Here is a 19,458-nt window from a genome sequence, read left to right on the forward strand (position 1 = left end):
TTTAATATATACTATACTATCTGACAAACTAAATGAATAAAACACAACATTCATTGACCAACTAATCAATGACACAAACATTCACAACGAGGACAACCTATTCAAACCATTCAAGTATTATATATTTAATTAAATATTAACATCAAATAAATTGTAATGAATTTGTTTTTCATTGATTAATAATAATAATAAAATTCAAATCCATATATTTATAAGTAACTCATATTATACTTCCAAATAAATTAAAAAATATATAAATGAGATATTTATTCAGTGCTAAAATTCATAGCAGACAACATTAGATATCGATATCTTATAGAAAAACTGGTAAAAAACAAAATATTATTTTCAATTGTCGCCAATGGTTTTGCTGGTATTAAAGTTGTATTGCGAGCTATTATTATTGAGAGTTGCATTGGAGGGCAGTCTTATGAATGGGTGGTCTTTATTAAACAAAAATTGAGGCAAAACTTTGAGCCTATTTTGGTTGAAAATTGATTGCAAATAAGATATTTTGTAAGTCTAACTGATTTTTTCAATTTTCTCTATTGTTAGACACGATATGCAGAAATAGGGATCAGTTGGGAAATTGAGTGAAAACATAAAGTGCTTTATATTGATAACCGTCAATGACTTTTGCCTATTATTACAATTATTATTGTTTGTCATCTCATGTGAAGTTTATTTATAGTTTTTCTATAAATATGAGCTCTTTTCTCAAGTGAAGAGATTAGTGACAACTTTTTATTGTTATTATTATTAAGAGTGAGACCATTGGGTTCGGTAGGTCTTCACACCACAGCATATATCATAACTATATCATACCATAAGTGTCGGGCAGATACAGCTTAAACAATGTGTATGAAAACGGATTTGTAAGCGCTTACAGCCCACCAAAGTGTACAATCAAAGTCAAGGGCCATAAGCCGATTAACCATTGGTTTCGCATTTTATTCACATTTTATTTTCAACAAAAAATAAACTCACATTTAAATTGTTGCCACTTTCAGACCTATTGTATCAATAGTTAAGAAACGCCTTAAAATCTAAAACGTGAACTTATTTTTCACAAACCATTGCAATTCAATGTCTCTAACTTAAGACATCAAAAAAAATAAAAGTTAAGAAAAACACAATAAAATGTAATAATATTTCTGTATATATTATACAGTATATATAGATTGTCAATACATTTATAAAGTTACATTTAATGCTGTTCAAAATGTTGATATTATAAATAAAAATTTATTTTTTGTCTGTAATTTTATTGACATTATGTTTTCAATCTAATAAAATATATTCAGTATATATAATATCACATACAGTATATCTGTGTATCAAAACAGATTGGATTTTACAAATCTAATAAATACAATATTTGACTAAAATTCAATAAAATTAAAGACATTTAAAAATTAGTTTAGCATTTATTTTTGAAGCGTAAAATTGGTGCGATAAATACATGTATATTAGAAAAATAAAATAAAAATTTTGTTACACTATTATTAGAGTAATTATTGAGTGTTTTCACCAAAATAAAAATGTTTAAAAATATATATATTTCTAGCAATAATATTGTCAAACAAAAAAGATTAATACAGATAATAATGACAATAGTATGGCGTATATAATGATATAATCTATGACAGTAATATGTGTCCGTATAGTGTATAATAGGTATATATTATTATCTCTGCCTAAATTTGTTAGCCTAGACTAGTGGATGATTCTCTGGTGAAAATTTACATAAATACTAATTACTAATTGCCTTTCACGACATATAGTTAATTGCGGCAGTAGTTCACAGATTGTATAATTTATGCAAATGTTTTTCAAAAAAATATATATATACAGTATAAGCATATTATAACTTCTTGTGATTTTATTTTTATTTTCATATATATATATATATATATTTATATTAAAGCATTTGTATATTCTAACAGTTGAATTACTAGAAGTAGTGAAAATAAATAATGAGAAGTCAAAAAATGTTGATTTTATAATATATACTAATATTATATAATAATAATATCTCTATTCTATGGGCACCGAAATTAGCGTTTATTTTGTATGTATGTGTGTATGTGTTTGTGCGCTAATTATTGATGCATCGCTAAGCACGTGATGGCCATTGAATTTGTTTATGTATTAGTTGCTCACATATTAGCCTAACATTAGTCGAAACATTGTATATTAAATTAGTATATAAAGTGCAAATTTGTTTTTTGTTTTTACTTTAATTTTTTTACTAACTTTTCTTTTATCGCTTAAAAGTGCAGCTTTTCTATTGATGTCACATACATATATAGCTGCATACTTGTAATAATGCATTTTAATATTTTATTTAAGTTTTAGCATAAAAAACAATAATATATTTAGCGCATACATTTATATGAAAATTGCACTCATAATGTTATGCAAAAATGAGAGAGCAAACAAACAACAAAAAAAGTAATGCTAATTTATTTTGATAGTTATGCAAATTATTTTGATAGTTTAATTTTCACTAAACATTACTGGCAAATGTGTGCCTTTTTATAACGTCAAATGTGCGCTTTATATCCCATTAATAAGTATAAATAAATAAATTTTATTATATATGAGACTTTAAATTGAATATGACAAATAAAATAAAAAAGTGGCAATTTTAAAATACCCTAAAATTAATATAAATAAATTGCATCGAAATACTGTGAAAAGATTGTTATTATAACACAAACAATCAAAAATAAAGTTAAGAGAAGTTTAAATAAATTAATGATTTGTTAACAACAAGTTATTTAAGAGTCTAATGAAAGCCACTTTTGATGTGCTTTCGAGTTGAAAGACTTTAACACAATATATACATTATATTTATTAAGTTTATATATATATATGTTTATTAATACAGTATACAATATATATACTGTACTTATATAATAGTATATATATATATAAGTTATATTGAATGCCTTTTTATGATCGGTAATGGAGTTGATGTTGTGTTTAGTGATTTACGACATCAAACTTAACAATAATAGGTCTAAATCGTTGCACTCATCTCTCTGTTAATGGTATGTCAGCCATCATAAGTAGTCCATAACTATGAGTTGTATTTATAGTTTTTGATCCCTTTTTGGTCGACAATAGGCTTCACAATACTCTTTATCACAGGAAATCATTTGAAACGATATGATGCGTTGCACTAACTTTTAGAGAAAAAGAGGAAAAAAGAGAGAAAGAAGAGAGAGAGAGARAGAGAGAGAAAGAGAGAGAAAGAGAGAGAAAGAGAGAGAGAATGTTATGTCTGCCTTTGCTCTAAACATCTTAAAGCATTTCTCCATATAATATGAAACTCCAAAGCAGTACATCCTCTCTAGTTTTGGTCAGTCATCTCGAAAGTCAGTTTTCCCATTACTTTCCGTTTTGGTAATACGATAGACAATTGTTATGGACTATTGTATCACAATAGCGACTGGCTTTGCATACAACAAATCAACCGCCGGATAACAAGCTATAATAAGCCAACTTTGCGCCGGATATTTAGCAGATCTCATACCAACTCCTTATCCATACATTATATGATCTCTCTCTCTCTCTCTCTCTCTCTCTCTCTCTCTCTCTCTCTCTCTCTCTTATTTCTAAACATAAATGATTACACTATACTATAAACTAATGTGTTTATAGACTTACTAATTTAGTATCATTTTTTATTGTTATGCAAATTAGTAAATAATATAATAAGTATTGAAATATTATTTTTTTGAAATAGTCGAAAATCATTTATTGTTGACTATAAAATATAATAATATAAAAAAGCATAATTGACTTGCATTTATAAGCTTTACTATATATCATTTAATATATCATAATTATATAATTATTTCTCAATAAATATTTGATAATTTGAGTCATTCACTTATTATTTTGATCAATTAATGAATTTTACTAATATATATATTTTTTAAACTAATTATATGAATATTATTCTAAAAATATGAGTATTATAATATACATAATTTTTTATACATTAAATAACTATATTATAATACAGTAGCTTATTTTATAATGAATCCTAAAAAAAAAATAAAATTAGCATAATTTCATTTAATAAGAAACCATTCAAAATCAATACTAATATGCGATTATCATAATTTTATATTTATATATTTTTCATATAAAATGTCACATGATTAAAAAAATAATTTTAAAAATATTTTTAAAAATATTTTATTCTTAATTTTATAAATACATTATATAACAACATATATAATCGATATAATATTATAAAATATTATTAAAATTGAATAAATTAAATAATATAAGTTTTATTACAAATATTGAATTTTTTCAAAACAAGAGCAAAAAAACACTTTTCTGTTTCTTTTTCACAAACGGTTTATCAATTGTCTAACTATACGATCATTAAAAACCATAATAAAAAATGTGTGCATAATTTAGTGCTACAAAATTTGCTTATTATATAAATAATTATATATAATATATTAAATATTAAAAATTCATGAACACAACATAAGTTTTTTAAAAATTATGATTAAAAAGTCAGTTTGAATAATATTTACTATATGTATATACTTATTGTATAATATAAATGTGGAACCAATTAAATAGTCACTTATGAATAAAAATTACTATTAGCCATGCAATCCTCAAATTTAGTTTAAGAATTTTTTTATGTTTCCTATTATTCAATAATATCTTACATTTATATAATAAACATAAGTTAAAATTATATATCAAATTTATTAATATTTATATTTAATTAAATTTTATTTGAATTTGAACAAAAATATAATATATGGTTTAATAGTTAGTTTTAATTGAAAACAAAAATGACTATTAAATAGACATTGAGAGAGAGAGAGAAAGAAAGAAAGAGAGAGAGAGAGAGAGAGAGAGAGAGAGAGAGAGAGAGAGAGAGAGAGAGAAAATATTGTATATAGTATTATATTATAAATATTGTTTTATTATTATTTTTGCTATTTAATTGGGGTTTGGTTTGGAAATTACTAATGAAAAATATTGTTTTCAATTGAATATGTATATATAGTATATATATTTTATATTATTGATATATAATGAATAACTGCTAACTTACTAACTGATAAATTAAAGTTATTTTATTAATAAAACCAACAAAAAAGTTTTGATATCGGAAGAGTCCATAATATACCGGAGTTAATAGAAAACCTTTATTATTGATATAGAGAATGAAAAATAAGTCTAAAATTAAATAATATAATAAAAAGTTTTTATGTGGTTTTAAGGGAGAATTTTATATAAATGATAGCATATTATTAATAATATAATAGTTTCAATAGAGTATGTATTGATTTAATGGAGTCACAAAAAGGCAATGCATTGCATATATAGTTAAACATTAACACAATCTAATTCTTACATTAATTTACATTAGTATTAGCTTATGGAGTAGTCATAGCAGTCATTATAACCCATATAATGTATGGGTGAACGTGGAAACTAAAACAGGTGCTTATAGTATGGGCTTATTTGGCAAAATCATTGATAAATAGAAAGACTAATACTGTTAGCTCTCATCTATGGTCACAAACTTATAAATGTGTAAATGATGTGTTTAGTCGACATCAATGAAAGCACAGCTAATTTGGCAGCTATTGTCACATATTATAATGTATCCGATCGATACTATACATATACAGTATATACTATTCTATAAGTTAGGCAGTAGAGAGGACAGGGATGCATGCATACAAGCAAAGCAAAAACTCAACCGCATCCATGTCCCATATAAGTCTCTCTCTCTCTCTCTCTCTCTCTCTCTCTCTCTCTCTCTCTCTCTCTTTCACTCACTCACTCATTCACTTTGTGTCAAATGAGGCAAACATTGAGACTAACAGCTAAGTCTCAATGAATTTACAATGAATGGCCAGTTGTATGACTGAGTTAGCGCAGAGAGTAATGAAAACCTTTTATTATATGCAATGTATAAGCGAAACACAATTGCTTTCATTGTATTTTTCACGTATTGCTTGTGTCGTGTCTTCCCCGGCACTCAACTTTGCATACAATATAATAATATTATTATTATATTAGTATTACTATTATTATTGATAATATAAAGCCTTTTCTGTGGGTTCTAACTCTCACTCTTGAATCCGATAATAATATTTAGTTTTGAAAAATACTTTACACAATACTTTATATGCCATTCGTTACAAACACTGTTTATACAGTATATATATCTTAACATTTTAGACCCGCTTTTTGAACAGTGAGTATCACTCAATTGACTCAATAGTTTTTGCCACTGAAAAAAGCTTTGTATTGAATAAGTTGTGTCGAAAAGTCTATTGTGTTTTTAGACAATTTTTTATTTGCTTCTGTCATACTTTCAAAAAAATTCTCATTTTTTCTAACTGTATATAATTTTATACATAGTTTTTTGATACCACACTTTTTATATGCGGTTAAAAGTTTATACAATACATAGCATATATTGACTGCTTTCCTGTCAGCAGTCAATGCATTACAGTAAAGCCACTATTGTTTGTGTGGAAAATGCATTAAATTTTTAAAACTCATTTTAATATTTCAAATATAAAAAAACATAACACGAAAGCACTTTACTATAAAATTTATATACAGTATATGGCATATAATATCATATATATGTTATATACATATTTTATCACATTGTAGACAACGGCTGACTTTTTATATAACTTTTAAGTGCTCTTTATTTGATTCATTTTTGATTGAGACATAACTATATTAAAGTGTTATATTGAATGGCAATATAACTGTTATTTAGTGTAGAGATAGATTTGAAAACAGACAGTGATTTTCAAATAAACCTTTAAATAATTATAGTCCATAATAATAATAATAATGGTTTTTTGATTTAATTGTAACAACAGTCAAAATACATGAATTGTTTGCCCGGTGTGTGTGTGTATGTATGTATATATGTGTGTGTGTGTGTGTGTGTAAGTGAAAGAGACCACCAAAATTGAAAAGTGACCCATAATTAGGGCCTTATAGACCACAACACTATAACATATGAAATACAACCCATTTTTCACAAGCTTTTTGATCGGTGCAATAATTTTGTTAAATTAGTGGTGAATACTATTAGTGAACGGAGCAAACAGTCTGTTCCCATACCAGAGTGTATTTGTGCCCGAATTAACTGCCAATACATGTAATATTTGCTTCACATAAATGGTTAGTTTCTTTCAATTTCTTTATCACACGAAATGACACTCATTTAAGCCAAATTGACACACAATTTAAGAATAGGCTTTAAAAATAATAACAATGAATAGACAATCAGTGAAACAGTTTCTCATATTTTTTTGTTATTTATTTTCTGTTTGTTTCTCATAGACTTTCCAACACACAGGTCTGTCTATATTAAGGCTCCGGTAAGTGTTTGAAAAGTGTAGATCACAGGCACATCACAGACACATATCACTCACATGTCTACAGTCATGAGATATGCCTTACGGCTACAACGGAAGTAAACCATTAGGCAATTGCTTTATTGTCAAAGTATACACTTATCACAACTGATGGCTACTAATTATTGCGGAGGAGTTGATCACCGCTTTCTTATCCCGACAGGTCTGGTCCAAGTAAATGATACACAAAATAGACCACTTGACCGGACACAGTCTATACTAAATGTGTTAAAAACATTATTAAGTAATTATTAAATATTTAAACAAATAAAAAATCATATTTATAAATTGATGAATACAAGATAATAATTTAAGAATATAAATACAAACTTTATTGTTTTTTAGTAATTTTATAGATATATGTTATAATAGTATTATATAAAATTCATTTTTGGACGCTTTCTTAATATTTCTTAATTAACTTTATAAGCATTTCATCAATTAGATTGGCATTTAAATGCTCAACAATTATAAACTAGTATAGTAATATGCTACAAATTTGTAAAAAATACAGTATTTTAATTGCAAATGTTTGAAAAATATATTGTAAACAAATAATATTTATTGAAAAACTAAAATCTTAAATTAGTTTTTGAGATAAACTCTATAACATAATTAAAGCTTATAAAGTGGTGTATTAATTTTATAATAAATGCAGTTAAATATACTGTATATTTATACAGTATAACTATTGAAATAGCATTTTAAATTAGATTAAGGTTGTAATATCACTAAGTTTTCATCTTTTATATACATTACTTTGATATAAAATTGCTTCAATAATATAAATACGTTGTTATTTGAAAGTAATTAAAAAATAACTAAATATTAATGCTGTATATAAACTATTTATACTATTAGCTAATCATACTGTATATTCATAATCAGTATAAGAAACTTAATAATTAATATAAATATTACTTTATAAAGTATTAATATTCACTACTTTATAAAATATACTATAATGTTAATTAAAATTATTAAACTAATGTACAAATATTTTTATTAAGTAATTAAAATATTTTTAAAAATACTTTTATTTTTTATTGTCATTCATATCTTTATTTAAATAGTTTGCTGTTTCTCATTGTTATGCAATAAATTTTGTAAATAATAATTTGCAAATATTTTCATTGTCTATTATTGTCTTTGTTGTCTTTAATGTTAAGATATTAACAATTTGCTGAACCTTTTAGCTACTATATCGTGCATTTGAACCATATATTGTGTATACAATTATACAATTATACAATTAAATTAAAAAATTATTTATTATTTTATTTGTTATCATTATTAAAAAATATTAGACTTTCAGTCATATAACAGCTTATAGATAATAACATATTACGATTGTTATAGCATTTGATTATACGAAACAGTTTATTGCATTTGCCAAACACATTATATAAGTTTTAACTCAATTGAAAAGTACTTTAAATTTTTAAAGTGATTTTTGTGGCAAACTTTATAATGCATGTGAGGTTTGTATGTATGTCTCTCACTAACTATTATCACTACAGTCGATCATTTACTTTAGTTTAGCTATACTTTAGTTTAACCATAATATTATGATTATGGATTCATTTACTGCAATTTATTTTATTATTTCAACATTTTCTTTCACTCAATAATGTTATATAATATATTTGCGTTTAAATTGGAGACATCAGCGGACAATTGATGTGTTTTTGCAATATTATACAGTAATACAGCATATATTTCATTACTTATATAAATTTATATATTGTATACATACAGTACATAATATAAATGTGAAAGCATTAAGTAATTTAAAGTATAAAAGATTATACATTTATAACAAATATATCGTATAAATCGGTGTATATGTAGTGTATATAATATAATATTCAATACGCGTTTACTGTATATATAGTCTCATGAGTTTAAAAAACATTAGCTTAGAGTCTATTAGAGGCAAAGTGTTGTCTATTAGAAATTTGAAGTAATTTAAGTAATAATTGTGAGTACAGTCAATACAATGTACTCATTGAATGAGTGGCCAATACATACAACATTGAATTGATTGGTTTAACTCAATTGTCTAAATAGGATTATCTTGAATGCGCTAACACTGCTCTATTCATAGCCACCCAAGCGTTGATCCTTTTGCCAAAATCCTCTCCCCTATTATAATGTATACTAATATATTGTATAGATACAGTATCTCTCTCTCTCTCTCTCTCTCTCTMTATATATATATATATATATATATATATATATATATATATATATATACACTGTATATATATGTGTGTGTAAAAGCATCGTTCACAGTATGCCTGCCTGTATTATAGTACAGTATATACTGTATATTTGTTTTGTGATGCAAATGACACCATTAGTACCTCCATTACAACATTAGTGGGCGAAATGAGACACACATGTGGTGTCATATTTGACCGACCAATACATCTCTATTGAGATCATCACAGACTTCTCATCAATGCATTCAATGTTTTTAATGACTATAATTTTATTGAACTACTCTAATGGTCGACCCTTTTTGAACTAATGGTCATTTTAAATAATTATATTTCATATAATCACATATACCTTATACACTATTTTCTCTAATATGTAATCCACTTATAGTACTTATTTAACATAAATGACTAAATTTTTGGCAAATATTTATTGTTGCAAATCATCAACCAATTGGTGTTCAACCAACCGCTAACTCAATATCATACTATTGATGTCTTATTATTATTATTATTACTTAACTTATAGTTAAACACAATACACATACAGATTGTGTATATATTGTGTCGATTAGAAAAAGTTTTGGGAGTCTCTCTTAAGTCGATCTCTTCCTGTTCTTAATCATACCATTCCATACAATACCTTACTTTTTAGTATATCATTTGATTTAGTTTTGAGTCTAATTTCAATAAAATTATTGTCTTTCAAATTACTACTTAGTTTTTTTAAAAAGATAATAACTAATCATTAATTTGTTGGACCAAATTTGCTGTTTGTCTCAATCAACACAAATGATAAAGTTTTTTGTCAAATGTTGCAAATTTTGCGATAAATACAAAAAAAATAACTAAAACTAATTTGATTTTATTGTTTACAAAAATATACTAATTATTATTTAAAAAACAGATCAAATATCAAACAAAAAATATTTTAATGATTAACATATATTACAATTTAAGTATTTATATTTTTTGTTAATTATTATTTCTTAATAATTACATTTAATATATTAAACTAAAAGCACCATTATATTTTATAATCGTAAATTGAATATTTTAATAAAATAAAATAAAAGCAGATACAGTAGTATAGTATATGTATAAATTTATTTTATATATTTTACGTATAGTAAAAATAAAGTGAAATAGTAATACAGATATTTATAAAATTATAATCAAAATAATACACTTAAAAATATTAAATTATTTAAAATTATTGTTATTATTATTTATATATTGTATAGAAAATTTGTAAAGCTTTTACAACAAAAAATAAATTAAAAATTTTTATATTGATAATAATATAGCTAAGAGACTAAAGACCATAAAATATATAAATTAAATATTTTATAGACTACAATATAATATTGTTTTATTTATAATAGTAAAAACAATAGATGTTCATTCAAATATACAACATTTTAAACTTATAATAAAATATAAATATTGTTATTTGTTATTATTAAATGTGTTTAAAAAATTGAATATATATTTGAATATTGTGTTATTTGGTGCAATTTAAAATTCACATGGTGATTTTCGTAATCAATATAATGAATGGTTTAAATTATTCAATAGAAAGGCATTGAAATTATTATTTCTATTGTTATGTTATTTTATTTGAAATAATGATTTAAAATTAGTGTTTTGTGTGTCATTACATGCAATTGTTTGGAGTATATGTGTGTATGTGTTGTGACTATTATTTAACCGGTAAGTGCATGACTTGACTCCAGTCACTGAGTGTCAGTCAATTAAATAATGTCTAATAGCTATTCACTAATAGCAACCAAAAATCTCAATCTCTGTGTCTATAAATTGATTGTCACAGTGTCTCTCATCCTGTCTATTGAGTGCCACACAGACAACACAATCAAGACTTTGCTTATGTGTACCGGCTTTGACAATATCAGCACTGATACTCTCTCTCTCTCTCTCTCTCTCTCTCTCTCTCTCTCTCTCTCTCTCTCTCTCTCTCTCTCTCTCTCTCTCTCTCTCATACTCTCACTACGGGTTATGGTGATCGGGCACAGGCAGCGCTCATATACAGTGTAAATATACACAGGAAACTGAATTAAAGGCCCCACCCGTGCACTGTATATGCGGTTACCGGAAAACTAAGCGCTGTTTTGATAATTGCTTTGTGGCACGAGATGAGACACCAAATACACACCATAAACACAATTGTCTAATGTTTGTGCTCAACAATTATCAATATATGTGCTCAACATTTAATAATACACACCAAACAAGTTTGACATTCATAAAGACTAGAAGTGCACACAAACATCATATTGTCTTCACTTTCAGAAATACCCACTCTTTCACTACTAGTATTACTCCACCTTAAAAAACCTGAAGAGTTTCGGACCCATAGTTACAGACAATAGTAGGACAAACCCCCCACCGATATCATCGCAACAAATAATAACTTATTTAATGTAATAAATTTTATTGCATTTTAAAAATTAATAAGAAGTTTGCAATTCATTTAGATTTTTTTTAAATRATGTTTATATTTGTTTGTAATTTACAAAACAAATTTTTATTGTTATGGGTCTTAACCAAAATTAGATCTATTATGTTATAGTAAAAATGACCCGGAGCAATCCAATGCCTAACCATGCGTTCAATTAGTCTCATAATATGCATATATGCTTTATATTGCAAACTTATGCACTCTATATAAATTATTATAATTTAAAATGTGATCATTAAAATTAGTGGGTCAATAAATAGATAAATTAATATAAGTCATTATAATCGAAAAATCCAGATTAAAATTTATTTAAATTAATGTCACACTTAATATAAAAACTATTAAATAATTTATTTTATATTTAAATCTAATACATATATAATTTATATAAAATACATAATTGTTGATTAAACCTTCAAAAATGTTATGCAATTTTATATAATCTAATTTGTAGTTAAATTATTGCTAATGAATTGACGCTTTCATTTAACTAATTTTTTTTTATATGACTTCCTTATAGACAACTTATGAATTAATAAAATAATAATAATGTTTGAAAAATGAATGTAAAATGCATTTTTCAAAACATGTATTTATCAAATATAAGTGTAAATTATATGTTATGAAGAAAATGGCACCAATTTTAAGAGCGAATTAAAAGGGGAGGAAATGAGTGTCGATTAACACATTTTAAGACTGCAATCATTAGATTTGTTTAATGTATACATTTATATACAAACAATATATGTATATATATTATAATATATATATATATATAGTTTGATTACTTGATTACTTCTTTAGCAAACTTCACTTACCATATAATGAACTCAATTAGCAGTTGTTGTGACTTTCATTAACTCTCTATTTCTCTCTCATTACGGGCACTCAGATCTCACTCAAGCAACTCATTAACAGTTGCGTCGCCCAAACCATTAGATTATACCATTACATAGCACTACATAAGGTTCCCCAGAATCACCCTATCATCCAATCTCGGTCTTCATTACATTCACCTCTCTCTCTCTCTCTCTCTCTCTCTCTCTCTCTCTCTCTCTCTCTCTCTCTCTCTCTCTCTCTCTTAAAGCAATTATCTATTTCTCTGCAAAGTCTAAGTTCACATTAAATAAAACGATAATTAGTTTGTTTTCAATAATGTAAACTATGAGAGTTTGAAGATCAATTCAAAAAATAATAAATAAGAAAATTAAGTATTTATTATAAATGAAAAATACTATATTATAGATAGAGTAGTAGATAAGCAATAATATTATGCTTTTAGCAGATTTAGTAGTTGTCCTTTGACTTTAAACAACGCCTCTGAATGCGCTGTCATTAAGTTAGTTAAGACAACAGTAGTGTTTGTCATCAAATGCATTACATAACAGACATATCACATATAATTTTTTTTTATTTATTCTCATTTTTGTTACATTAATGACTCTAAAGATTTATTTTTTTTAATACATTTATTTGTAATGAAATTCATACAACACAGAGCACTGGGAGCCAAATATGGCACCGAACTTGCAATGCATTAATTTTAATCAATTACTTTTCTCTAAATACTCTCAATTATATTATTTTATTGCTTAATTGCAAATGACATGTTTACTAGTAATCCCAATGCACTATAAACTGGACATAAATTAAGTTTGCAATTTATATGACTAGTAATAGATAAAAGTTTAACTATTAATTCATTTTTATTGTATCAACATTTGTTATACAAAAATAAATTTATTACATTAGAAATAATTTATTTAATATATGCATTTAAAATACATTAAAACTACAAAAAACTTTAGTATATTTTAAAAGTAAATATAATGTAGTTTTCTTTTATTATATGCTTATATATAGCAGTAATGTTTAAAATTATTGATAAAACGTTGAGCTCTTGGAGTTGAACACTATAACTGATGATAACATTGATGTTTATGCTAATTGATTGCATTTAATAGATGTCACTTAATGTAACAAAGCTATACCTTTAAACAATGCTCTCAAGTGTTAGCTCCCGATGCTTAACAAAATTCCTATTGGAAGTGAACATTAGGCCGCACCTCAGTAGGCTGTCCTTATATCAACAAAAGCACCCAAAGGGCTGTCCAACAGTAGCTCATAAAGCGCTAAAAGAGAGGTTTATGTCTATACACTTTGCAAACAGATTTTACTTTTAGTCTTATTTATTCAAAAGAAGTGGTTTGTCATATCAGTGCTACTTTCATAACTTTTTCATAAATTTAATAAATTAAACGATTGTTTCGGTGTATATGTGTATCAGTGTTAGAGTGAGTGTGTGCTTAAAATGTTATATTATTTTTAAACTAATATAACAGTTATCTTTCAAGCATTATCCAAAATATATAGTGATTTGAAACAAACAAACATATATATATATATATACAGTATATATATATATATAGTATAAATATATATATAAAGTTCAAAAGATATGTCTCAAATAATTGCAACAAATATGGACACTAACGATGATGAGGAAGATGTGTCACAATCACCAAAACGACAATTTCTTTCATCACCTGTTATGCATCCAAACGGTTCCGTTAATTCAAACAAACCATCAAAATTGTTATTCAGTATCAGTCGTTTACTGGGAGCTAATAGTGACTCTAATAATAAACACAATGAAAGCGGATCGACATCTGAATCGGTCGATCATGAGATGCCTGAATCGCCGTCCATAACATACCCACCGTCTCCATCATCGTTGTCGCCAAATATGAACAATAAATACAGTCTTTCATCACATCGTTTATCATCAATGAGTCCCTACGAAACAGCATTATCTCATTTGACACCAAACCATACACTCATTAGAGATGGTCTTCAAAGTAAGTATTAGTTAAGCTTTTTATTGCAATTGAAAATTATTGGTCATAAATAAGTTATCATTTATGAAGTAATAAATTATAAATTAATTAATGAGTAATGAATTAATTAGTTTTAAGCATAACATCTGTTAAGTAATTKCTCGTAATATTATCGTATAAATTAAGTAATTATAATCTTATTACTAAAACATCACATTTTGATAAATAACTAATGTAATATAAAAATATAGTTTATATTATATTTATGTTATATATATATGCAATATATTTATTTATTTTATAATTATTAACAAATTAAAGTTGATTGAAATTTATAAGTTAAAAGTAATTAAAGTTTTTAATGTTAATCAAAATTAAAATATATAAATTGATGATAAATTAATAATTACGCTATAAACAAATTTATTTTTAAAATTGACATTGCATTCAAATTGTTAATATAGTAATGAATATTAATAATTGTAAATTAGAAATTCTATACATAATTATTTTAACAACAATTAAAATTTTAAGATATATTAACATAAAATTGTTATTTAAAAATGATAATTTGCGTTAAGTAGTTCAAATAGATGCGAACAATTGAATTAATTATTTATTGATAATATGACTGTTATAATGATTATTATGTGATTCTTACTTATATATACTGTATGTGTGTGTATAGAAAACCGATCAATTTGTGGTGATATCGGTATTTGATAGTTATTTACTTGAGATTCCATACTTATAATAGATATATATAGAGAGTAAATGGTTATTATCGCTAAGTAGTGCCACTCGTGTTGGGCACTAATAGTTAGTAATAATTAGTAATAATATGACTTTTATCGGCTAAAAGTTATGCCGCGAAAAAAGGCGATCGCGCGCTGCCTTTTCATATGCACCGCACAGGTATACGAAACTGAAAGGACGGTTGAGGTCGTCAAAGATACCTGAGTGGACCCGTGAGAGATTGACTTCTGCATTGTAGACACYTTTGGGACTCATCAGTAATTTTACAGTGTATGGGGCAATAAAACCATTTAAAATCGATTTTTGTTGGACTCTAAGCCTTAATTATTTTATTACTCCCCAAACGAGCTTCTCCTCCTCCCAGTACTTGAAGTTTAAAAATAAATGAAACCAAAAGTATATATCATAATTATTTTATAAAATTGTATGCATTATATTAGTTTAACAACTGATTAAACAAATAGTTAACTCTAAATGATAATAACCAGTATTTGTGTGCACAATATTTATTAAATTATATGTATTAAAAAATATATGCCTGAAAGGTAAATAAAACTACCTGAGCCGTTAATTGTCAATATAATTGCTCACAACTATTCAATTGTTATTTCATTTGTTTGAATTAAATTACTTTTAAACATACAACTAATTGTGTAATCATTTTGTTTAACTTAAATATGTTGAGAAAATGTTTGCACTTTTCAAATGTTTTWTATTATTACTATTAGTTTTATTATATTTTATGTTTATTTAAAAAAATAGTAAAATAAATTACAGTCAATTGTAACCATAATTGCTTTTATTCATATTAAACAAACTATAGGTCATAATAGTACCTCAAATGCCAATCAAAGGGATGATGTGATGTTGAAGATGCAGAAAAAGCAGAGGAAAGCCAGGACTGCATTTACTGACCATCAGTTGCAAGTGAGACACCAAATAAATTGCTTGAATTTTACTTTAACTATATCTATAGCTAACAATATCCACTTAATCTTCATTTATTTTGACATCTAATCGATTATTTTTCTTATTATTTTTCATTAATTTACTGCTTATTACTATTACTACTACTTTTATTTTAATATATTAATGCAATCATTAAATATATTATTATATACAAAGAGTGTATATGTAATCATACTGTATATACATTATTATATGAATCAAAACTATTGATTATTAAAATGAAGGAAGAATTTTAAAATTTATTTAATCTCTTAATGTTGACCTAAATATGTTATTTAATATCCAATTTAATTCAATCACATTTCAATCATTACATGTAATTACATATTTTTAATGATATATAAATATTTTAATCAACAATTTTATTTTTTTTCTCTGTTTTAAAAACAATTTGAATGTATATAGACTTTGGAGAAAAGCTTTGAGCGACAGAAATACCTCTCAGTTCAGGATAGGATGGAATTGGCGGCCAAATTGAATCTAACGGACACTCAGGTCAAGACATGGTATCAAAACAGAAGGCAAGTAGTAGTAGTAGTAGTAGTAGTAGTAGTAGTAGTAGTAATAATAATAATAATAATAATAATAATTCAGGATAGTTATCATTTTTATCAGTTATTATTTAATTTTATCAAACTATACCAAATAATTTTCTTTAATATAAAATATGAATTTCTATATTTAAAAAAATCTACAAATTTTATAAACAAACATATACTTTGTGTTAAACATATACATTACATTATATACATTATATACATTATATATATATTGTATTGTATTATCATAAATTTTAAATGTTATACAGTACTAATAACTAAAGGACAGTAAAACTATAGTTTAAATCTATTATTTATAACAAATATAAGTGTTTTAAAAATATAGTAATTTACTTAAGAAATGGTTTTTGAAGTAACAATTATTGTTATTATCTTTACTTTTGTTATACTATATGACTATTTTTTATATAAACGGTTTAAAAAATAATAATAAGGAGGCAATTCTATAACCGTAAGATAAGTGAATTGATTTTATGCACAAATATTAGTCTAACTCTAAGTTATAATAAAAAAAAGATTTATATATTAGATAAATAAGAGAAAACAAAATTATAGTCATTTTGCTCTTTAAAGCTATTATACAAATTAAACAACCAGTGAAATAATAATTCACTAAAAACTCACTAATAGATAGCAAAATAACAAAACTAATACAATAAACTTGATTAATATATAAATATATATATATATGTATTATATGTATTCATATAATTTAGGGAAAATTCAGTGAAGCGATCAAACATTTCATTTGATATAACATTAAAAAAGAGAAATATTTTGCTTTCGATAACACATAACATATCTCTGAGTAAAAAAATAATAATACTAATAAAAAGCAAAACTTAATGTGTTTTTTTGTGGCACCAATTATGTAAAAACCTTGAATTAGTCGATTCTCTCGTATTTATTATGATTATTATGATTACAATTATTATTATAACAAATAATTGAGGCGTAAAAGTAAAACATTTCATTGAATTGTCAACAAGTAGTGAATTGTTGGCGAGATTTGTATCACTTTAAATGGCAGCCAAACCACTGACAGACCGATAGTGACTACATCGGCGCCTATTTATTCATTATTAGACAATTGGATCGTCTATTATATATCTATTGATGCAAACATCAAGTATAGCTCATAAATGTGTTTGAAGTTATAAGACGAGCACTTATTTGATGCCACAATCACTTGTAATGACAGAATTCATTGATTCATTGATTCATTGATTCATTTGTTCAATGGTTCACTCATTCATTGATAATTTTGCAAAATTATGACCACAATTGTTATCTGATTTTTGCTTTTTTACTTTTGTAGTCAATAGTTATTGTGTAATGAATGGTCAATTATATTCATCAAAGAAAATGCTTTACTTTGCTTTTAACACTTAAAACATTAATTTTGAAAGCAATGGCATATCTTTATTAAAACTTTTATGTATTTATTAATATATTTTATACAGAACTAAATGGAAACGTCAGACAGCCGTAGGACTCGAGCTATTGGCCGAAGCGGGCAATTACGCGGCCGTCCAGCGTATGCTACAGACATCGCCATATTGGTTGAGCCAATACGGGAACGCAGCCGCCGCAGCATCGTTGGCCACTACCGCACAGCCACCACCGGCCACATCTATTGGCAATAACTCTCATCCCTTTGATCTATACTATAGACAAGCGGCAGCTGTTCTCCAGAAGCCGATGGCAACGCCTATGTTTCCTACGCCTAACCGTTTTAATCCATTGTATTTAAATTCAATTTCAACGACAGCCTCATCACAACACCAACTAATGATGAATTCATCGGACACATCATCGACGACAAGCCCATCGACATCTCCACAGATTTCAGTTGCCATGTAATGGGTTTTTGATTTTTAAAATCATTTGATCATTATTTTATTATTATTATTATTATTTTTTTATTATTATTAATATTATCATTTTGATTTGATAACACATTATGATTACATTATTAGTAAAATTAGCAAACCATGTACCATATATACTGTATTTAAATTGCTTATAATTGGTGTATGTCCTTGAATTGAAATATTGATAATAAAATGTTCATTATTTGTCATTTTAACACATGGCTACCCATCGTTATAAACGGAAACATTACCTGAAAATTTAATTTAAAAAATTGTTGTCACTATTAGCTAAAGCATTATTATTATATTATTATTA

The 19,458-nt window shown here is 25.5% G+C and overlaps 1 protein-coding gene across 1 annotated transcript; it reads left to right on the plus strand.

Moving 5' to 3' along the window:
- The first annotated feature begins 14,736 nt into the window (after positions 1–14,736).
- LOC128964915 (homeobox protein B-H2-like) lies at positions 14,737–19,131 on the plus strand. Its single transcript, XM_054311574.1, has 4 exons — positions 14,737–15,004; positions 16,563–16,666; positions 17,114–17,229; positions 18,732–19,131. The coding sequence occupies exons 1-4, from the start codon at positions 14,836–14,838 to the stop codon at positions 19,129–19,131; spliced, it is 789 nt and encodes a 262-aa protein (XP_054167549.1). The 5' UTR covers positions 14,737–14,835.
- The last annotated feature ends 327 nt before the right edge of the window (positions 19,132–19,458 follow it).

The sequence above is a fragment of the Oppia nitens genome, unplaced genomic scaffold (assembly GCF_028296485.1).
Source record: "Oppia nitens isolate AA-2021 unplaced genomic scaffold, nextdenovo-longstitch-racon4-pilon3 scaffold10_pilon_pilon_pilon, whole genome shotgun sequence".
NCBI lineage: Eukaryota > Metazoa > Arthropoda > Arachnida > Sarcoptiformes > Oppiidae > Oppia > Oppia nitens.

Coding starts and splice junctions, on each gene's coding strand:
- LOC128964915 (XM_054311574.1), top strand. CDS start 14,836: ATGCCTGAATCGCCGTCCATAACATACCCACCGTCTCCATCATCGTTG. Junction 15,005..16,562: donor CATTAGAGATGGTCTTCAAA/GTAAGTATTAGT, acceptor AACAAACTATAG/GTCATAATAGTACCTCAAAT. Junction 16,667..17,113: donor TTACTGACCATCAGTTGCAA/GTGAGACACCAA, acceptor GAATGTATATAG/ACTTTGGAGAAAAGCTTTGA.